This window comes from Pinus tabuliformis, chromosome 9, assembly GCF_031772625.1.
Source record: "Pinus tabuliformis cultivar Carrire ecotype Pingquan chromosome 9, CPIR1, whole genome shotgun sequence".
Taxonomy (NCBI): Eukaryota; Viridiplantae; Streptophyta; class Pinopsida; order Pinales; family Pinaceae; genus Pinus; species Pinus tabuliformis.
Window position 1 is genome coordinate 1,321,927,632 of NC_142307.1, and position 23,893 is coordinate 1,321,951,524.

Genomic DNA, 23,893 nt, shown 5'->3' on the forward strand with positions numbered 1-23,893 from the left:
TCCGATGCTAACCAAAATCAACATTTTAGCCCTGGATGAGCGCCTACATCTAGTGTCCTTGATCTTCACGTTTTTACTTTGATGATTGCTTGATGAGAAGAAGCTAAAAGAAGAACATAAAGAAATTAATAATAACATAAGAATATCGCAAGTAATTATCAATATAAGAAAAAATTTCTACCTTTTTGATTTTCTAACATGGTATCAGAGCTAAGGTGAAGAAGGAAAAAAAGGGCAAGTTGAAGATCTATTAAGGAAAAGGGGATCAAAGGAAGGTCATTAAGAAGAAGCATCATAAGCCTACTATCTATAGGAATTATGTCAAACTCAATGAAAGGAGAAAACAAACTAGAAGGAGCCTCCAACTACAAGGCATGGAAAAAGAGGATAGATCTCATCTTCTAAGAGAACAAAGTTTTAGATCTTGTTCAAGGAAAAATCAAGAAGCTTACAGATGAAGCAGAGAAAGCAAAGTTTAGAGAAACTGAAATTATGGTTATGAACCTAATAGTGGATGGAGTTAAGGACAACCTAATTCCATACATATCCAACATAGATTCCGCTCAAGAAATGTATGAGGCTGGCTCCAAATTATTCACCATCAAGAACATTGGTCAAATAACAAGCCTCAAGAATGAATTAAGAACTATTAATATGACGAAAGATGATACTGTCACCCTACTTTATAAGGATATCTAGAATCAGAGAAGAACTCCATGCAATAGATGAAGTTGTCCTAGAAAATGAGCTTGTAATTACTGCTCTTCTAGGACTACCAAAATCTTGGAGTGCCTTTGCATCAGGACTTAACAGTTGGAAGGATAATCGAACATTTGAACAAATGTGGAATTCATGCAATCAAGAATAAGCTCGAATATAATTAGTAAACAAAAAAAAGGAGGATGAAGAAGAAAACACCTCCAATTCTTATTCTGCTCATCACAAGGAGAAAGGAACTTTCAAGAAGTTCAAAGGACCAAAGAAGAAAGTTGACCTATCAAAAATTGAATGTTACAATTGTCATAAGATGGGTCATTGTAAAAGTCAATGTCCTGAGAATCAAAGAATCGGGTTAAGAGGGAGCCTTAACCATTTTACAAAAGATAAGTATTTTGTTCTTTGTATCATCTTTTCATGTTTGGTTTCCTCCTCACAATAAGACTTGTTTATATTGTATACTAATAACCTTTCTCTGTATATTTTCCTTGGTTAGGAAAACTTGCTAAATGCTCAAGGCTTGTGGAGGAGACTTCAAAGTATAGACATGAAGCATGGTAGAAGTTCTATTGCAAAGCAAGCACTTCAATAATTGATGCCCTACAAGGTTTGTTAAGGAATAGTTCAAATGTATGTATTAGAATATTAACTTTGTTATAAACTTCTCTTCATATAAAAGGTATGATCATTCTTCTTTTGAAATTTGCTTTACATTACTGACACTGTTATGTCTAGGGTTTTGAATCACAAAGATTCTTGTTAGGGTGATTAATCATTAGATTGAATCTACCCTCATGATATTATTTGATCATTCTTGTGTAACCCTAACCTTTAGGGTTCACTATAAAACCCTAGCCTCTTGTTGCTAAGGGTATGTCAATATTGATTATGAAACCCTAGTCTACTTAGGGTTGTTATTCTTTTGATGTTTAGGTTTTGGTATTATAGAAACCCTAGTTCTTTAGGGTTTACTGTTAATGTCTAAATTATGTATTGAATCCCTAGATCTTTAGGGTTTGATGAATTAGGGTGTATGAGCAAAACCCTTGCAGTATCTATAGTAAGATCCTAGGAATGAAACCCTAGGTGTATATTCATTTGATCAAAACCCTAGCCTGGAGAAAATTTATTGTTTGTCTGACTTTGATGTATTGGTGTTTGTGTCCTAGGTTTACCTAGTAGGTATGAATGTTGACATGGGATGTTGGTACATAAAATCCTAGATATGTATATGCTAGTATGCTAACCTAATTGTTGATATTTTATGAATTCTAGGGTTTGTAAAGCCCTAGTAGAGATTGATATTCTAGGATATAATGATATTGTTTTCCGATATGATTTAGTTTTGATGATAAAATCTAGGGTTTGCAACAAACCCTAGTAGAGTCTAAAATTGTTGAAACCTTAGATGTATAGTAGGATTGTTATTTGATTGAATTGCTGATATCTAAGGCTTTGTGTCTAAGGGTTTGTGACAAAACCCTAGCAAGAGGTTGAAGTCTAGTATGTGTCTCTTGTTGATTATGAACCTAACTAGGTTTAGGTATTTAATATTTGATTGTTTTGATGCCTCCATTATATTGACATAATTTTGATATAGTTAACTTCATGCTTATGTATATGTATTTTGGTTGTACTTGCTATTAAAGTTTTTGCAGGTACATAATCTTCAAGATAATGAAGATGTTCGTATAAGCATGATAAAGGAAGCTATAAGAATGATGATGATCAAGATGACCTTGATGCCATAAGAAAGAAATAAAGCCTTGAAAGGATGAAGTTTCTCCAATATCATGAAACTGTTGATTTCCCTAAATTAAGAGGGAGCCTGGATAGAAGAAAGGGTATATCTCCCCAGTTGAGAGGGAGGGCATATTATGACAGTGAGTACCGTGAAGTAAGAATGGAACCAAATGAATGAAAGTATTACAGATAAAGGTTCGTGATTCATGAAGACTTGAGAAGTACTAAGGTTATATTTGGTGTTGTTGAAGAAGTGAAAAAAGAAAGCTTTCAACAAGATGTATTTGGATAACTTAATGATTGGGGACCTCGAAGGTTTGTGTTTACTTGTATATATATATTTGAAAATTTATTACTAATTGGAGTTTGTGTTTGCACAAATAGATCTCTCCATAAGAAGAATGAACACTTTGGATGCATGCTTGGAAAAATGGATATATCCAGTTTAGTTTATAAGGAGAGGTGAAGCATCTAATGGCAAGATGCTTGGGAGGACATCTGGTCAGCCTGTGTGTTGATGTCTAGATCCTGAAGAGGGAGGGTGGCATTGGTCATGGAGCTCTGACCTTGGATACACACCTAGATCCTTGGGTTGATGGTTAGCAAATAACTCTGATGGTACCTAAAGTGGCTGAAAGCTTGAGTCCATCTTAGTCCCACCCGGATAGATTACCTTGGTCAGGTATCTAGTCTGCAACACTGAGTTTGCTAGAAATCTTCATAGTTCATGTTTGAGATCTTCCATGTACTTCTATATATATAGTTATGAATACCTCCCTAGTTAAGAGGGAGTGTTGAAGAAAGTAACTAGCATCGGTATTCATAATTGTATTCGAGTCATGATGTAATGTATTTGTCAAAAGAAAGAAAGAAAAAATTATTATTAAAGAAATTGACTTATTAAAGAATGGGTTTTATGCTTGGGTCAATTGATTTTAGGTCAAAGTCTCCATTGAAGATTTCTAGGGTTTATGTCAAGTGTCCTTGTCCATGTCATAATGTAAAAGACCCTTCTTGGGTTTTATTTGTCAAGGAAGAAATTTATTTTATTGTAAAATAGGTCAATTAGGCCTCCTCCACCAAGTCGGCCTCGAGAAAGGACAAGTCGGCCTCGACAAGGGAATTCAACCTCACAAACTCACTCTATATTGGAGAAACTTGACTCATTTGGAAGCACATCTCTCACAAGTTCGAATTGCAGTAGTTGGAAGCAGAAAAAGTGCAAAGTTCAAGAAGGAAGTTGGAATCGAAGTTTTTGGGTCTCTCTCTCTCTCATGTGCAACGAAATTCTAAAGCTGCATCGAAGCTACATCAAGGTCGAAGCTGTGAAGCTACATTGAGGTTGAAGTTGTGAAACTGCATCAAGGTTGAAGCTGCATCAAGGTCGAAGTTGTGAAGCTGTTAGGATGAAGCTACTAAAGTTGCTAGATAGAAACTACAGTCCTAAAGCTGGGTCAAGGTTTTGAAGTTGGGGGTTGAAATTCTAGGTTGAAGCTGCATTTGAGAAATTGCTACTTGGTAACTTTGGAAGAGATCATCTATCAGAAGGAAGAGATGACTTGGTTGAGGAGGAAGGTCTTTTGGTCTAGGGTCTTGGTTTATCTCAATTTGAATCTACTGAAGGAAGAGTTATGACTGGGTTTTCCCCTATAAAGGGGTTTTAGCCCTGGCTGAGTGCCTACATCTGGTGTCCTTGATCTTCACATTTTTACTTTGATGATTGCTTGATGAGAAGAAGATAAAGAAGTTAATAAGAACATAATAATATCACAAGTAATTCTCAATATAGGAAAATCTTTCTGCCTTTCCGATTTTCTAACACCAAGGATACAATGATGTTTAGTGATGGGGAAGAGTATAAAATAGTTGGTAAAGGAAATGTCCAAATTTTCTTTGGAGGGACTATGTGATGTTCCTCAATGTCTACTATGTGTTAGGTATGTAGCTTAATTCGCTTTCAATTAATCAGATTATGAGGCATTCCTCCCATCTAGATGTCAACTTTAGCAGTTACAAATGCTACATAGTTGATAGGAATATTATGAAAACTATTGGTATTGGTATGGAGGACCATGGGTTGTTCAAACTATTAAAGTAAATATTGGTTTAATAATGGTAAATTAGGTACTAGACTTGGGCATTAATAAAGTAAATTGACCTTCAACTTATTTTATGTTTTTTATGTCTTAGTGTGGATTTTAGTCAATCCCACATACATAAAGTGGATTGGCTCAACTCCATTATAACCCATATAATAAAGATTTCTCTTTCTAATTCTCACTATTCACTCAATACAAAGAACTCTCTCAAGTTTTCTTACTTTTTAAAGTGCTTGGTTTCTATATTAGAACTAAATACAATTCATATCTAAAACAAAGTAATAAACATCAAGGCTCTAAATGGCCTCTAAAGTTTAGAAAACATCACGCTACAACAAATAACTAAACATCATCAAAACACCCCCTCTATCAAGATCCTCACTATTTGTAGCACTTGTGCCTTATCCTCTGGTCATTGCCTCTATCCTTCAATGACATTAGTATTAGTGCTTGGTGCTACTTATAGAGTTAAGTCCACTTACGTATAATTGCTCAAGTCAACACTTTACAATTTTGACGAAATTGGCCAATCCAAGGGTTAATATGAGGTAGAACACTTAACATGCAGGTTACTCATATTCACATGAGTGGCAATTGTGTGATTCTTCATCGCAACAACAAATTTATAGGGGTAACTTGCAAGGTCTCTTATTTTTGTACATCAAGATCTCTAATAAGTTTGACACGTATAGGGTTATTAGTGAAGGTGGCAAAGTTGAGGATGTAATAAAAGTGAACATAGGATCAGAAGAGGCCCCTCGAAACATTAAGATAGGGAAACATTGCACACCCCATGAACAAAAAAAACTGAAAATCTAGTATGAGAGTATAGGGATGTTTTACCTAGTCCTACAATGAGTTGAAAACGTATGATCCCAAGATAATAACTCATGCCATTCGTTTAAAGCTTGATGCGAAAACTTTCCGACAAAAATGTCATATGAATCCGGAAGTTGCACCCATAATACAAAAAGAATTACAGAAACTACTAGAAGGAAAAATCATTTCCCCTATCCAATATTCGAATTGTGTAGCAAACATAGCGCCTATAAGGAAGAAAAACGGTGAAATTTGTATATGTAACAATTTTCAAAATTTGAACCTCACGTCTTTAAAAGATAATTATCTGGTCCTGAATATGGAACATGTTTTGCAGGTAGTAATAGGATCTAGCATGGTGTCAGTGATGGATGGATTCCAGGGCTACAACCAATTATTTGTATCTCAGAAGGATAGGTATAAAATTGTGTTTACTACACCATGGGGAACGTATTCTTACATTAACATGTTGTTTGGTTTGATGAATGCTTGCGGGAATTTCCAACATGCTATGGACTATGCATTTTCTGATTATTTATACAAGTTCATAGTAGTATATCAAGATGACTTGTTGTTTTTACTAAAAATAGAAATGATTATATTACTCACTCGAGAAAAATCTTTGACGAGTGTTGGGGATTAGGACTACCTCTCAATCCCAAGAAGTCCTTAATGGGAGTATTTGAAGGGAAATTACTTGGACATATTGTTTCATAGGATGATGTACGAGTAGATCCCAAGTGAATGAGCGGTGTTGCTACACAAACTAGCAGGGCTTGTAAAGAGGCAAAAGCTAGAGGGCACAACACTTGGGACAAAGGCCCATTGTCACCACAACCTAAATACCCTACTCTTCTCTGATTTTCACAAACGGAAGGAGTCCCAGTATTACTCACTTGTGAAAAATGTCTTCATGATAGGCTTTAAGTAAGGCAAGGTGGCTCATTCAATGGAAGGGTTCAACAAAGGTATGAGCTTTGGGAGAAACTAGTAAGACCTTCCACAAAAAACCCCTTTGAAAGATGGCTACGCGAGATCTAGGGTTGAGATATGTAGCTAGATATGAGTGCATCCAAGGCCAAGGTAGATAACAGAAAAGGCAATGAATGATTTACTTCAATAAGTACTAAAGCAAAATCCTTCAAAGAATCCCCAAGTTGAAGGATTCACTTCTAGGGTTGCCTCTTGATGCGATGGCTAGGGCATCAAATTTATGGAGATTCCATCATGGGAACTCCCTCAAACTTGAGGATCCCTAGAGGAGACACTAAGGAAGAATCCTATCAAACGAAATTCAAATTGCCTCCCTCCAAAGGATTTCACACCAAGCCCTAAAGACGCATCCTTATTCTTAAAGGGACGAGGAATAAAGGTGAAAATAGAGATGATTTTCAAGTCAAAGGTGATCAAAAAGGATTTAGGATTAGTGCCTAACCATTGGGAGGCTATGGAGTCAAGGATGATCTCAATTTTGGCAACTCGCTCTTTTAAGGAGACCTAAAGGAAGCAGGTACACAACACCTCTAGATATTTATACTTCAATGAGACTTGTTAACGGAGTTTCAAGGATGCATATGCAACAAATCCCCTAGGAACATTCATTCATTCACTATCTATGAGCGAAATTTCTTAATAGCTACAATTTTTAGACAATACTTCATCAATTAGGGCACCTTCATAACCATGAGACAATACTCCATGCATTAGATATTAACAAAATAAAAAATTCAGCAAAAAAGAGCACTTACAAGATAGTGAAGTACATATCCATCCATAATAATGCCAAATAGAAGCTCCAACAAAGATAGCGAAATTATCCAAACATCAAAATTCATCCAAAATCTCCAAAAACCATCCACAAATTGTAGGTCCGAAGATCTCTAATGACGTATCAAAAATCCCAAGTGTGATGCTAGGGTGATATAAGGTCTCTCCTATTTATACAATAGCTATGAGTTCAAATTTTAAAAGACAAAGCCCCCTTTACATGCCTAATATGCTAAGTAACAAACCCATGATTACAAGCCAACCATGATAACTCGAAAATCAAATCGAATTTCCCTCCTAGGCCTATGCAAGGCTGGCATCATGCATACGTGGAGGCCTAGAGGGGCAGCATTGAGGCCTCATGTGCTAAAAATGTGAGAGAGGGGCCTCAAAAATCATGATGAAGAGGGTGGTACCCTCCTTATGCTGCAAAACATCTCCAAACCCCTATTTGGGCTTTGTGGGCTCCAAATGGGTCTCATGGGTCTCCAAGTGGCTCAAGATCAAGTCGATGCTCCATCAATGAGGGCTAGAAGATGACACATGCCCTCCCATGTCTCCCTAGGAAAGACATAACCTCCTCTGGGCCTTGGAACAACTGCCAAGTGTCAGGTGCAATGTGTAGCCCACTGGGCAACATGGTCCAAGTGCATCATCATCTCTAAATAACTGGGGCACGGGTAAGCAAATGGTAGTGCTGAAGGAGCCCATGGTGTGGCAATCAATGCTCTGTATGGATGTGTTAATTTGGTAGCTTAGTGACAAATTCCAATCATTGGACTAGATTCCTCTTTTCGAGAGGACCAAACTTGACCTTGGAAGTCAAGCCCACAGGTACACAAATTGTCAAGGTCGGCCTAAGGACAAATTGCCCCTCCTCCAACACATATAAATACAAGTGACACCAAGCTCATTTGATCAGAACATCACATCATCTCATCTTCTCTCTCTCTACCTGATTGGTTCGTATAGGTCTGAGACAACTCTTTTTCACACGTGTGGGTAAGGAGGACGAATTTCAGGTGGCCAAAAATCTTAGCTAATCTGCAATTTGACCAGTGTTGATCAAGGATTATTTGGCATCATTTTGCTTCAATTTTTCTGGAGTATCTCTTTTTGACTAGGCTACATCTTTTGGCACAAAAATATAGTAGTTTGGAGTTGTTCAACTTGGGTTGACCGCAAGAAAAGTTGCAGATTTTGACCGCAGAAGTTTATTTCTCATTTGACCGAGTTTGACTTCATCATTTGACATGCTTTGATTGGGAAAATTTTGATTTCTTGAGGCCGAGTTGACTGGCACAAAACTAAGGTGATCTGGGTTGTTTGAATGGTGTTGACTTTAGGGTTGACCGTAGGTTTGACCACAAAAATTGATTGTAGAATTTCTCTCTTTTGACCGAGTATTCAAGATTGTTTTGGGGTGACTTTGATAAGCACTTGAGGCCGCATTTATTGTTGATTTGACCGAGTTGATTGGAAGGGTTGACCATTGACTTTGTGGACTGGTTAGGGCACACTTTGACTGCTATTGACTTGGACAAAATTGCATATTTATGATAGTTGACCAGATTTGACTATTTCATCATTGGCATATTGATTTTTGGTTGGTTGATTTGTTGGTCAAGTCAAGGCTTTGACTTTGACTCATTATTGAATTTGGCTCATTGTACTCTCTGCTGAACATTTCAAGACAATCTAATAGAAGAAGAATTTTCAAAGAGATTTCCCCCTTGTGGGGTTTTTCCCTAGTCTTTGACCAAATTGGTGTCTCTTGTTGATGCTCTTGATTGTCTCTTATTGTCATTGAATTTACTATTCTATCTTCAATTACTATTTGATCATTGGAAGAATTAATTGTATCGAAAATATTGCTAATTGAAGAATTGAATTGAGCTAAAGTAATTGATATAACATAGAGCAGTGGAAAATTAACATGGTATCAGAGCTAAGGTGAAGGACAAGCCTAAAAGAGACAAGAGCTAGAGCAATCATCTGTGGAAAAGTTGAAGGAATCTATCTGAACAAGTCAAGATGTCTACCTCATACTTCAAGGAAGCTAGGAGACTCATCAAATTTTGTTGCTTGGAAGATTAGGTTGGAAATCATATCAAATGACAATGATGTCTTGGAGTACATTCAAGGAAAAGTTCTTGAGCCCCTGGAAAATGCTCCCACTGCTGCCAAGAACAAGTACAAGAAAGGTGAGTTAAAAGCAAAGAAAATTATTGTTGATGGTTTGCAAGATCATTTACTTGTCTATGTTGGAAATTTGAAGAAATCTAAGGATATGTATGATAAGCTAGCCAACATGTATGAGGTCAACAATTTGAGTGAAATCATCTCCTTGAAAGATCAACTCAAAGATATGAAAATGAATAAAGGAGAATCTGTGCAATCCTATATCATGAGGATATCTCGTCTTAGAGATCAATTGCAGAGAGTTGGGGAAATTGTACCTGATAGGGAGTTGGTGTTGGTAACCCTTAGAGGTCTCCCTCCTATTTGGGAAACTTTCATTACCACCATAAGCAATAACAATAGTTTCCCGTCATTTGATGAACTAGTTGGAAAATGCACTCAAGAAGAATCCAAGATGATTTCAAGAGGGAGAATTCAAAAGCATGAAGAAGGAGAGCCTGCTGCATTTGTTACTCAAGACAAGAAGAAAAAGGGAAAAGGAAGACCATCTGGTTCAAACAAGCCTTCTCTCGAGTCGAAGGAATCTAATAGAAGATTAAGGGATATTGATTGCTACAATTGTGACAACCATGGTCTCTATGCCCGAGACTATACGAGAAATAGAGATGCTCTAAGATTCGACTGAAGCTACAACATCAATAGATACAATGATAGGAGAAGTAATGATGATAGAAGAAGAGGAGATGACAGAAGAAGAAGGTATGATAGAAGGAGAAGAGATGCTCCAGATAATTGTGAAGAAAGTCCTCATCCTCAAAAGAAGTCAAGAAACTCTAGGTATGAAAGTAACGTAGCTACTAGTCAATCTGAATACATTTTTATTTCAGTCCTTTCTAGTTCTTCTCCTCCGGATTCGTATAATAGCTAGCTGGTAGATAGTGGGGCTTCTAGACACCTCTCCGGGTATAAGGAAGTCCTCTCAAATCTAGTTGAGAGGGAGACAAGTTTGAAGATTATTCTTGGGGACAACACTACATATCCAATGAAGGGCTTTGGTATTGTCAAATTTGATTTAGACTATGGAGAATCTGTTATTCTTCATGAAGTAATGTATGTTCCGAAACTAAAGAAGAACCTGATATCTATTTCTGCCTTGGAAGACAAAGGAATGAGAGTAGCCTTCATCAATGGAAAGGTCCTCTCCTGGCTGAAGGAATCCCAAATGAGAGATGCTTTTACATTGGGATCTAGAGTTGAAGGACTCTATAGAGTCAATGGAAAACCTCTTCTAGCAATGGTCCACAACACTAATTATCAAAGTGATCAATGGTACTGAAGTAAAAGGAAGTCAAGGGAACCATTCCCCTCTCGCAGGATAAAGACTATGTGAAATTTCCCTTAAATTGCAACAAATTGAATTAATTCTTCTAACTAATAAATTATGCAGTTTATATTGTTACGACAAAATAACGAATTAATGACACTGCAATTCTTCACAAATAAAAATGTTGTGGAAATAAAATGGAAACTGAGAAAATGCTCCAACTGCTGCAAGCTCATCTCGAACATTCTGAATTCTAGTGACATAGGCAGTAACTCCTTCACCCTTCTACATCTTGGTGGTCCTCAACTTTTCTTGCAGAGACATCTTCTGGTTCTCAAAAGGATTTTGATAGAGCATGGCAATAGCATCCCATATTTCGTTGGTCGTATTCTTGGCCGCTAAGTGTGATACTATCTGATCTCGAACATCATTGGGAATCAACCACTTCGCCTTGGCCATCTCCTTTCTGTAATTCTCTATCTATTGCGGGTCTGTAGGTACAGCTACAAATCTCTCTGCATATGTATTTAGACCATGCTCATCTAGCAAGAAAGACATTTTGGCTTTCCAAATAACATAGTTGGATGCACCTTCTAACTTGTCCTGATCATGAAGTCCTCCTAAGGCCATTACTGCAAAACTCACGAATGGGAAAATAAATAGGAATCTGCTCCTCTCTTGCTCGGCTACCTGCTCTGCAATTCGCACTCCTTTCTGGAATGTGCAATCTTGCTAGCTTGTTCTGCCACTGCAACTAGAAATTTTGGATTTCCTTCAAGATTGAAACTGGAAATCCTCTGAGAAAAATCCCTCAGTGTGTTGCAATTTCTCTTCCACCGGGAACTAATTTTGTAATTGCAAAACTACTACAAAAAAATTTGCACCTAGAATTGCCTTGCAGAAATATTGATCTGCTTCACCAGAATTGCTTCCCGACTTCACCACTGCCTGCTGGAATTACTACTGAGCTCTGCAAATTTTTCCTACCACCTGCACTGGAAAATCAAACCCTCTACCCTGTAGTTCGAACTACCTGGCTGGCTCTGCGAAAATCTAGAGAAATTATTCTGCTGCTCCCTCTAAACTAAGAATTTCTCCCTTTTCGTCTCTGAGCCATTGATTTGTCAAACTTGCTCGGATACCATGTGAAATTTTCCTTAACTTGCAGTGCCTGGAATTAATTATTGGAATTGATAAATTATGCAGTTTACTTTGTTACAATAAGAAAACAAATTAATCACACTGCAATTCTTCACAAATAAAAACGTTGCGGAAATAAACTAGACACTAAGAAAATGCTAGCACACACACAAAAAATATGACAAAGTTCTTTTTGGACAATTGTCCCCAGAAAAACCCTATGTCGGAAAACCAGTGCAGCAGATGAGGGTTTTATTATTATGCAACAGTGAATTTATAAGTACAAGCTAGGGATGCCCAAACTGGCAATCCAATCTGAGAGAAATATTGGCAAAATCAACTCAAGGAAATTTACCCTCCTCCATGTTAATTTGGCAACTCAGTGACAAATTCCAACCATGGGATGGGATTTCTCTTTTCGAGAGAACCAATTTTGACTATTGAAGTGCTCAATTCGGACAAGGGAAAGCGTATTTTTGAATTAAATCCCACATGTGCATCCTTGATCAGATCGGCCCTAAAACAAATTGGACACCCTTGGAAGGCTATAAATACATTTGGACATGATCATGAGACGTTCTTTTATTCTCTTTTTTGGTTTGGCTCACACAGGTCTGAGGCATGTTCGCAGAGATTGGTTGGCACAGGGCCGAAATTGAAGGGTCTGAAGCTCACATCTCTGTTTTTAGGGTTTTGGGTCTCAGTCGTAGGCATGTCATGGAGAAATTTCGACCGAAGCCTTTCAGACGCATACATGAAACATCTTCCTTGCGATTGGAACCTAAAGTTTGGTTTTTCAATTGACCAATGTTTTCGTCAATTGACCACAGAGTTCAGCAGTTGACCTGAGTTAGTAACAATTAATCTCAGGTTTCTGAATCAAGGTTTTGGATTATTGGCATTTTTGGATTCATCTAAAGGATATTGTCTAGTTGATTTCGCTAGATAGGTTTATGACGAAAGATATGGATCATTGTACTCTCTTTTGCTAAATCATTCAATGACAATCTAATAAGAAGAAGAATTTGAAAGAGTTTTCCCCATAGTGGGTTTTTCCCTGGTTTCCGACCAATCCTGGTGTTTCTATGTGTGAATGTTTTTCTTCTATTGTTCATTTATGTTCCGCTGCATTGATGATGATATTGTTCTTTCTACATAGTTGCATATGTTGCTAAATAATGATGTAAATCTAAATAATGATATGATGCTATGGGGTGACTTTAAATATGGAAATAATGAAATGCAATTATTAAAGCAAAGAACAATTTAGCCCTAAGAAAAAATTAACACTTGACAAGAAATCTTGGCTCAGGCTAGCCACTTGAACTGGCTAATTCAGACCCCTTAGTGCAACTTTTGCACAAGCCTTGCACAGTCACTCACGCGCTCTACTTGGATCTGCAACGAATCTGCCTCTGACTGACTGCTACTTCTTTGGAAAGAATTCTTCGGCACTGTGGAAAATTATTCCGACCTCTAGCAACTGAATCCTCCTCTTGCTCAGCCAAATCGAACTGCCTTCTTGAGGCTACTGTGTAGCGTCCTGGAGAAATAACTCGGCCTCCTCTCCTCTAGAATTACTGTCCCTGCCCCTCTGCGTCACTTCTAGCTTGAGCTCTCTTCCTCTGCTTGACCTATGAAGCTAGATAGCTTGATCTGCCAAGGAACTCGCACTATTGGCTTCTCACTCGTGTGTCTAGCTCCAACCCCATTAACTTCCTCTTATAATCTCTCGTTGGGTCACCAACGACCATGATTAAATCCTCATAAATGGCTAAGATCATCTCTGAGTTGATCCATGAGAGTTTCTAGAGAAATCTCACATTTCTCAATTAATTCTTGTTAATTAATCATTTTTCCTAAGTTAGACTTAGGAAATATTTAATAATTGATTAATTAACTTAATTGAGCCATTTCTAGGTGTTTTCTCCTGAAACGTTTCCTGGGTTTTGGAGCTCTTATGTTTCTAAGCCTCTCTGACCAAATTCGAGACTAGAACACCTGTCTGATGCTACAAAAATCAACAGATCGATGATAATCCTAATCATAATGGAGTAATTGTGAAAGAACCGGTTTGGAAGGATGCTATGGCCGAAGAATCGATTATGAAGAATGATGCATGGGATGTTGTTCCGAGACCTCAAGGAAAACTTGATGCAACTTCAAAATGGCTATATAAAATAAAGCATGAAGCAAATGGAAGCATTGAAAAGTACAAGGAAGAAGTATGTGTTGAGTAGTCTCATGGATTTGAAGTATAGGATAGGAAGACTCACGTTTGCAGATTGAAGAAAGCATTATCTGGTTTGAAGCAAGCACCCCGAGCTTGGTATGCCTGAATTGACAGTTACCTTGGCACTTGTGCAACTTCTCAGAGTTCTAACAGACCTGGTTAGGGCACGCATCAGCCCTAAAACACTGTTGCAAACCCTTCCTTAAGCCCCACGTTCTCCTCAAAACATCTGCATTGTCACTTCTATGAATGCAACCTAGAGTTTGGAGACTCTCTAGGCCTCTGGACCCTCCTCAAATGAGCACCTTTCCACCTGCAATATCACAGAATACCTGTGGCCTAATCATATGAAGAAACACAGCATAATTATGCACAAGATTCGCCCAAATCTCTCTTCTATAGCCTCAGCCTGCTGCCAATAGAACTTGACCCTCCAAACAGTCTAGGAAAAACACAAACCAATGCCCTTTTCCTCCTTCCTTGGGGTCCTTCACATCTGCGGCCAAATCAGAGAGAGATCCTTGACGTGTTGCACTTAGGATGTGAGGAATGAGGTCTCTCCTCATTCCTATTTATATCTTCTCTTAAGGTGACGTCTAGCCCATCAAGAAGGGTCACTTGTGCTAATGCCGATTTGAGCTTAAGACAAATTCACCCACATAATCACATAAAAATTATTTTCTCTCAATCCACAAGGCCTCTCTTGGTGCTACAAGTGGCCCCTTGTTCCTTTAAGGGTGCCCTACAATCTCCAAGTGCCAAGTGTCCAAATCCATACATGGTTTCACACCCACAAGCTTGGGTGCAAAGCCCACACCCTTGGGTTCTTAGCCCACAAGTGACTTTGTGGTGCCAATTCCTCCACAACCCTGTAGCCTAGGGTTTGGAGTACCTCCCAAGCTACCAATCTCAACACTCCCTCTTAGCGAGGGAGGTACTTCCAACATTAGGAAGTATCTTCTCACCGACGACACTAGCCCATATGGCGTTCACCACTGCAACATACTCTGTAGAATGAACCACACTATCTTGTTAGTGTTGTTGACCTTGCCGCCTACACCTACCTACAAGTCAGTGAGAAAAGCCTTCAACCCCACAAGGTGTGGTTGGTGGCAAGGAACTAAGAGAAGGGGTTGTCACACTAAATCCCCTCTCTCTGTTTAAGCTATCTCCTAGGTTAGCTATGGGGGGTGGTCCCTAATATGGAAAACTAAGATAAAAGAAATGTGAGGTTCTAGGAGAGATGTTAAAGTGAAAGTGGATTACTTTTAAGAATTATGTACAAAATATGATATGAGCAATAAAAATCATTAAAATATTAAAACCATAAAATCAGTGCCTCAAGATAAATTTCTCAACAGGAATGAAAGATATATTTGCTCAAAACAAAAGTAGAATGCTTCAAAAATGAAAGCAAAACAATCCTGAAATGGAGACAAAGATGTTAGCACGATAATCAATACAAGATATAAAATACTTTTAAAATATAATCAATTCCTAAATCAAAACATATATAGATATCTTGAAAAAGGAAAATCAATTAGTGTTCTACTTGCAAAAGGAAAATGAAACAATGCTTGCCAACATAAAATATTCAATAATGACAAGTAAAATGGACAATTGCAAGTTAAATCATAAGATGTATTAGCATGAGATACACCTATACTAGATTTGAATGCAATTAGTCTTGGTTATTTTTAATCTAAAATGTCTAATCTAAATGAAAAGTCCTCCTCTTGAGCTCTTACCAAAGGGTAAAAATTGGGGTGACTGTAAGAAAGAGGGGGCGAGGGCACGAAAGTGTCATTAACGTCCCCTGAGTCTTACGAGCCAACGTGTGCCTTCGTTCCTACAAGGGAACAAGCCACTTTCATAACTATAGGGTCACACGCTTTTACCTTACTTCGTACCACATTGATCTGAAAATGGGGCTTTTAGGCTTCTTGTTTAACTTACAAGAACCTCTCCCACTTCCAAAGCTTTAAATATTCCCAAGTCTTCATGATTAACCAATGCAGAATTAAAAATGTTTGAAAATATAGGTGTATGCTGGTATTTGTTTTTAACTGATTATGTGTTGTAAATTAATGTGCTGAAACTGATGTATAAATACATGTAACAGAAAATAGGGAAGCAATAAATAGTCACACAGAAACAGCAATTTAATTAGGAGTTCACCCACAACTCTTGGGCTACGTCTCTGTGAACTCTAGTCAACTTGACTAGGCCCTCTGGGATTATGGCAGCAATTCTTTTACAAGTCTTTGACTCAACTCGATCGGTTTGCACAGAACATGATGGGCTTACTTTACCATCTCATCCTTGGCACTGAAGCTCTTGGCTTTCTGGCTCTAGCCCTGGCTCTGGCTCTTGGCTCTGGCTCTGGCTCTCGGCTCTGACTCTGGCTCTCGGCTCTAACTCTGGCTCTAGCTCTTGGCTCTGACTCTGGCTCTTTGGCTCTGGCTCCGGTTTTGTCTCTCGGCTCTCGCTCTAGCTCTTCGGCTCTGGCTGTGGCTCGTGGCTCTCTGCTCTGGCTTCTCTGAGCTCTTTCTCTCGGCCTCTACGTGTCTCTGTGAGTCACTCGACCTCCAAGCAACTCCAACAACCTTTAGCGACAATACGTTGTTGTCAATTGAGCTCTCTGGCTTTTCACTCGACCTCCGAGTGACGCCAAATACTCTCTGCATGCTCAGCTCTTGCTCGTTGTTCGCTCAACCTGCTCTCTCTCTGCTTACAGCTCTCTGGGCTTTCCACTTGAACTCCAAGTGACTCCCTTGGCTGCGTTTTTACTTCTGCGTTGCCTCCTTTGCCTCAGCCTCCTACTTTGGCTTCGCTTTCAGCAACAGAAACCCCAACAACAACCTCAACAACCAACAAACAAGTCAGCAGCCATCAACCAACCTGTCTCTGTCATTCGGTGGCTTTTTAAGCCAAATCGGCGCTGTTGGTTCATCTTCCCTCTCGGGCTCCCTGTCTTCCAGCCACAGTTCGCTCAAATCCCTTCTCTGAGCGTTAGCAATCATTGCTAAACGCCCTCAGGGATGAATGCCACCTATTCTGTAACGGCATCGGTGCTTGAAATCCTTTAGAAACAGTCGTTCTCTGTTTCCACAGAGAACGCTATAAAACACGGGAAAATCCATAGAGAACACTATTTATCGAACTTCAATCCCTATGGATTCTGCCCTAAACTCCTATCAGGTCCGCCCATAACCGCTATCGCAAGTCGCTTTGGCCCGGTTCCAAGGTTTCCCTTTGTATTTCAAAAATACATTAAAACACTAAAATCCCGCAAATATGGCCTTGGGTGGATTTGAAATGTCATTCAATAGCATTTCGAAACCCTTTCGGGTCCGGTTTCATCGGATCGGTGCTTCCCCCTCGCTTTTCATTTATTAAACGAAATACACGAAAATGCACATAAAACTGTCTTTTGACGGACTTCAAAATATATCAATTACCGCCTATAACCCTATCGGGTCTGGCTGTCGCAAGCCATAGTGATATCGGCCCCGCTCCTTTGTGTAGCCCCGACGAGATATTGCGATGCGACTTGTCACAATCGCATATCGCATAAGCCCGAGGTCTTTCCCATATTGAATGGTCTATGCCAATGCCGATTGCGATCCACCGATATCGGCGATCGCGGTATCGCATCAGCCCGGTCCCATCGCATGTATGCCTCCGATTGCCTCCGCCTATCATCGCCGATGCGATATGCCGATCGGATCTAGACCGTTGATCGGTCAGATCCGGCGGCTCCTGTTCATGGTTCCTTTGACCTCCGATAGGTGTGATTTTCATTGTTTTCTCTATGGTTTTGCCTCTTTCCCAAAGAAAAAAAAGGGAACTTCTTTTTATGATAACTCCTTCATCTGAAGTCCGTTTTCGCCCATTCAAGTTGCGTTGGATTCAGAATGAGGAGATCTCTGCAATGAGACTATTTCTGAGAGCAGCCTGCGATTTTCATTTTCCTCTAATTTACAAAGGATTTGTGCCATTTGGCACCTTTTACCTCTTATATGAAGTCTTTTAGACTTAGAGGTTTATCCAAGATCCATTTTTGGATCACAGATGGAAGAAATTTCCAAGAAATTCTTTTTCCCTATACTTTCTATCAACCAAACTTATGCTTGGAGGTTAATTTTAGTGAGGCTTGGGGCCTGGCTTGGAAGCCTTCCTATACTAAAATTCCTAGATGAAATGCATGAGTGAGTGCTATTGCTTCTAAGAAAGTATTGATATTAGTGCTCAAAATAAAAGACAATGCTCAAATAAACAATACCAATATCTTTCAATGGAAAGAGAAAGTGAAACAATTAGCTCAATGTAGCTCCACAAGTTCCAAATATGTTGCTTTGCAAGTAAATGAAATCAATGCCAAATTGCTTCAATGGAGTGACACGAGAAAGACCTAACAATAATGATAATGCCACATAATATAAATTGACAATGATAAAGCAATGTGCTCAAGAGACTTGTGAAACCAAAGTAGATGGATAAATTAAACTAGTTTAAGCTTGCCCAATAAATATAAAATACTTGCATCAAAAGAAAAATTGCATGTGTTGTAGTAGATTGCCTGATACAAGTATTCAAGAAATGGAAATGGCAAACATAAACCAATCTCAAATGTATGCTAAAATGAGAATGGATGTGAGTGTTATGTTAAGAAACTAATCACGCACGAATGAGCTTAGCAATGAGATTAACAAAGAAAATTGGAGTAACTAAACTAAGAGATTAGTCCACCCACAAGCAATGATCCTCCCTCTAAATGGGGAGAAAGGATACCATGGGAAAAATCCCAAGCTCCCTCACAAGATTTTTTTTTTGTTTGTTTGTTAGAGATTGGTTACAAATAGAGAAAACAAAAGCCTTTTGAGAAGACTTCCCAAGGAAACCAAATGAGTCTTTTACAACATGCCACTTCCAAGGGCTAGATCACGTCAAGTAACAACTACAGGAGAGTCTTTGACAAAATATGAAAATACAATAAACAAATTTGCAACAATCAAATCAGCCACAAAGAGAGTTGTATTCAGTGCTAAGGAGAGAGGCTAAGCCTCCTCTAGCCCACAGCCTAGTGAGAGAAGGATGCTGCCCTCAAAGTAGAACTCGGCCTTTCGAGAAATGATGCCTCAAATACTCACAACCTCCTTGAATTTTCGTCTCAAATCTGCTCAAAAGGGGCTGCAAAACAAATCCAAAATGAGTGGAAAGATGACATGAAAGAGTCAAAATGATAATCTACAATTAATGTACAAGAACTAGATCAAGACATGCAAGTAGAACTCTATACTTGTCTAGTTAAAACCATGTTCTAGGTAGCAAATAAAACCCTTGAAAGCACAAGTTATTGATCAAGAAAAATAATTTATGTGATCTTAATAGGCTAGAGGAAAGGAAACTCCCTACTGATCTACATAAGTTACAAAACAACTGCTTTAGGGTCTGTACATACTTCTATAACAAGTAGCAATCTTCACAGCGATGTTGGCCTCTCATTCTACAAATATCGCACCACAGACCTGGGTTTACTGGATTAGGTGATCCACTTGCAATATAATCTCTAAACACGAGGCATTGATCCTTATAATGACCCTCTGCTTTTCATTTTGTACACCATACTTCTGATCTGGTCTCTTTACCTTTCTTGAGGTCCTGCAATTCCAAGGTCAAATTAGCTAGCTGACTCTGTATTTGTTGTACTCCTGCATGAGTATCCCCAATTGGCGAAGCTTCTAGCTTCATCGCAATCTCCAATGCTTCAGCTTGAGTCGCGATATTTTTTTGTGTCAAAGGTAACCTAATATGTGGCAGTAGTGCGGCTATGAACCACTCTTTATGTTGTTGTGGGGGTATATCAAAGCTTACTTGACCCATCAACACCTTGAATCGTTGATCCAACTCCCACACAGATTCAGTGGTTGTCTATTTGATTTCTTTTAGCTCTATGATGCACTGTGATTTTGATTTCGGCTTCTTGAATTCTGATACCAATGCTTTCTTAATTTCATCCAATGAAGCAGTCGGGTTAGTCACAGAGTATTTCATATCCCAGGTTAGCGCTCTTTCTCGCAGCGACGTGACGAGTTGTGCATTATTTACATCATCATTAGTGATTGGATTTCATTTCTTTTATTTTATTTTGATTTTGCTTAAAACATTTAAAAATCTAAAAAACTTTAAAAAAAATTCATTTGTGTGACTCTCAGATTACTAAGAAATTAAATCAAAAGGAGAATTTGTGCTCTCATATTTAAAAAAAAATAATTTTTATGTGGCCTACGGCCCATTAAAATTTAAATTTAATTAAGTACTTTTGATTTTTATTTTTGGTCACATTAAAAAAAAAAAAATTAACATTTGCCACATTAAACTTTGCTTCATAAGCTTTAGCACATTAAAAATTTACCTATGGGATAATTAAATTCTAATATAAAGTTCCTTGGTGTCCTTTTGTGTGTTAAGTGAAATTTTAAATTTGTGGTGGTGATTTCTCTATTGTCAAGTGCAATTAATGTTTTAGAATCATATCTAAAGATTGACTATAGGAGAAAGATAAATTCTAGATCTGGGTTATTGAAGAAAATCATTTTAAATCGAGGGTCATTGCTTAGTAGTTAATTTTCATAATTCTTCACGGTATTTAATTGCTAGAATATATTGCATGATAAAGTTTTGAGCATTTGCATTTAATCGTTCATGATCGTCACTTTCATCACAGTTTTTGCTTTGGATAACTAGTTTTTATCTATTTTATGGTTAATTGAATATAAAGGCACTAGTCTAAAATCATTTTATTCTGTGGTTGTGTCTTATTTTATTAGATCTATACATTTCGGTTAACCAGGACTCATTTACATTCATCAATTTGTTCATCTTTAAGTCTCCTAGAGCCTGTGTTCCACAGGCTATCCTCATTCATTCACCTTAGGGACTAACCCCCTTAACTTGTCTAGGAGAAGTCTAAACGGAGTAAGGATAAGAGTGACAATGCTTACTCTGAGCGTTGTCGCGGTGCCTAGACACTTTGTGTGACAACAATGTGTATTAGGATTCCTCTTGCTTTGATAACAATTTGTGAAGCGCTTATACAATTATCTTAGCTTGATCTTCTTCTTCTTCTTATTAGTGTGTGTGTTTCATCAAACTGCTACCAAAACCATAAAGACAAGAACACGGATGTTGGCTCTCTGCCAAGGCCAAAACTTCTCTCTCTTAGAGAGGAAAACCCTTCGGTAAGTTTCCCTTATTGAACCTTCTTATTGATCAATGCCAAACCCTAGACCCCTGACAAGAATATCCTCCAAGCATAAGTCAAGTCCTTTCTTCTTTTTGCACTTTGTTCCTCGACACTTCCTTATTCCGGCACTTCGTTCCTTAGCACTTTGTCCTCCTTCCGACACTTCGTTCTTCTTTCAACTGTTGGTAAACCTTGTTGCACTTGCTCTAGAAGAGGTACCTTTGATGAGACCCTTTTCTTATGATGATCCCTTTCTTCTCTTCACCAACCAACGAACTTGTATTACTGTAATGGGAGGGTTGTTATGACAGCAGAGAGCCTCTTTACCTTTGCACATGTGACTGTTTTTCTTGTGATATTGACCTCTTCCTTCTTCGCTTGAGAGTGTTCCTTCTTCGCTTGAGTGAGGGGCCTTATAGTCCTACTTAGATTGCCCAACCAACGAAGTTATGTGACTGTGATGGTAGTGCTATAATGATCGCAGGAAGAGGCTTTGTTTCTCGCACGTGTGACTGTTTTCTACCCTAGAAAGCAGTCTTCTTATCTTCGGCCTAGACTTCACCTTGTACGCTGCACTAGAGGCTCCCTTTCTTGTCACTTGATCACCCTTTACTCGTTCCTTTACTTCGCAGATTTCAGAGGTGAATTTCGTTATCTTTTGAGGGAGTGGAAAGCCTCTATTTATAGAGCATTGTCCCTCCTTTAGGCCAACTTGCTCATTGTAGGCCGACATACAATTTCTTCATCAATTTTCATTGTTTAGCCTCTTTTGAAGGACATTGTCGCGTGGAGAGGACTTGTACTTGGCTTGGAGGTATTCCTTTGACCTTATCCAATATTCTACATAGTGTAACATGCCCTCTAAGGGTCTTACATAAATACATTGACACTTTGACTTCCTAGAAGCACTTAAACATGTGTTTGACCTACTTCAATGAGCAAGAAACTCATTGACAAATAATATAAAAATAATTTCTCTTTTCTTGAATAAACACAAATGTCATGTTGCAAAAATCGCGAATGGGATTAAATCGGCGAGGGGAAAAAATCGGAAAAAATCATAAAAATCAGGAAAAAATCGGAAAATACAAAAATATTCAATTTTTTTCAAATTTTTTAATATCTAAAGCATCTACAACATAAAATAAATACATTGACACATAAATATGATAAAAGAAATAATATATAAGATGTGTAATATCATTTCTAGTGCTACATCACACATAATAGTGAATCATGTCCTGAATAGTAAGTCCTGACTCTTGAGTCCCAACTCAGCCTCAAAATATCAACAAAAAATATAATAATGTATCTCATATCATGAGTCATAATGTCATATACAATGAAATGAACCAAATAATTAATACTACTGATTTCCTTTGCCCCTCTTGCGAGAAAATGCAATAGTTTTTCCTTTCCCTCTAGATGTAGATGCCAATGGAGTTGGTAGTGGACTCTGCGGTGCTCTAGAAGCTTAAGAACTAGGAGCTATAGGAAGTAGACCACGTCCTCCACTGGTGGCAGGGGTAGCCTGGGTAGGTGGTGTCACCTCCTCCTCCTGTTGCTCCTCCTCCTCCTCCTCCTCCTCCCCCTCTACGCCTTCCACTACCTCCTGCTCTAACCAGTCATCGGCAGACTCCATGAGAGGCCTCTCGACCTCAACCCTCCATGCAGCAGTGGTGTCAATCCCATCCAATGAGATGGCCTCCATATCAGGTATCCTCTCAAGTTAACTCACCCACAATCGAAGATTGTAGTAGACATAGACCATGTCATTAAGTCGCTGGGACTCCAACCTGTACAAAGATCATAAAATAATAATTATAAAAAAATATTATTTAATGAATTCAAAAAATTAATTGGAAATTTGGAATATTTTAAGTTTTAAGTTTAACATGTTGCGCTTTTTGTTGTGTATTTTTTCAAATACACTCCAGTTGCGCTCGCATCCTGAGGAGCTACATGTTTGGCTGAAGATTCGAAGGGCAAGCTTTCGCAGATGGGGTACTCTGGCACCATAGCCAGTCCACCATGCATCTACAACAAAATTACAAATAAGATAAATATAGAAAAAAAAATGAAATTTGAAAGTTGAAGCAAAGTATGAAGTTATGAACTTGAAGAGACAATGAAATTTGAAACAAACTAAAAAATACCTGCCATTTGAGTCTTCTTATCAACCACAACCATCTCAAAGCTAAATGTGCCACCTGCCATCCTGTATATCTCCATTTCTTTGGAGATTTCTGCATGTTGTTCTGGATATCGCATCATCCTCTGATCACAGTTTAAGAACCCATCCCTGATCTCAGCATCAAATAAAAACCCACATGGGTAAGAAAATGTGGAGTTAAGGTAGATCCCTGCAGCATGAATGGGATGATGTAGTGTGTTGTTCCATCGTTCATCAATCACTTCCCATAGGAGGAGTTGTTTCTGAAACCCCTCATCTCCCTTATCATCATAGTGGGATTCTTTGGCCCTGTCCATGGCCTCATACAAATAGCCCATTGCGTGCTTCTCACCATCAACTAATCGAAGAACCTTTACCAAATGTTCAGTAACGGTGCACACCTCCTGCACTCCCGCCCAGAAGTTTTCCTGGTATGAAACTAATCTGCATATGGCCTCTCCCTCTGGTTTGCGGCTAATTGTTAAAG

At 38.5% G+C, this 23,893-nt stretch overlaps 1 protein-coding gene across 10 annotated transcripts in view; it reads right to left on the reverse strand.

Annotated features, from left to right (window-relative positions):
• LOC149153393 (uncharacterized) overlaps nt 1–23,893 on the reverse strand; it is a 420,894-nt gene that overhangs the window by 52,902 nt on the left and 344,099 nt on the right. Inside the window, exon 10 of one of the 10 annotated variants that reach the window (XM_089438848.1) lies at nt 19,018–19,177. The exons of the other annotated variants lie outside the window; for them this stretch is intronic. Within the exon in view, the coding sequence (XP_089294974.1) occupies nt 19,091–19,177 (87 nt within the window). The 3' untranslated portion in view covers nt 19,018–19,090. Of the gene's footprint in view, nt 1–19,017; nt 19,178–23,893 lie in introns of those variants that run through there. 10 annotated transcript variants of the gene reach the window in all.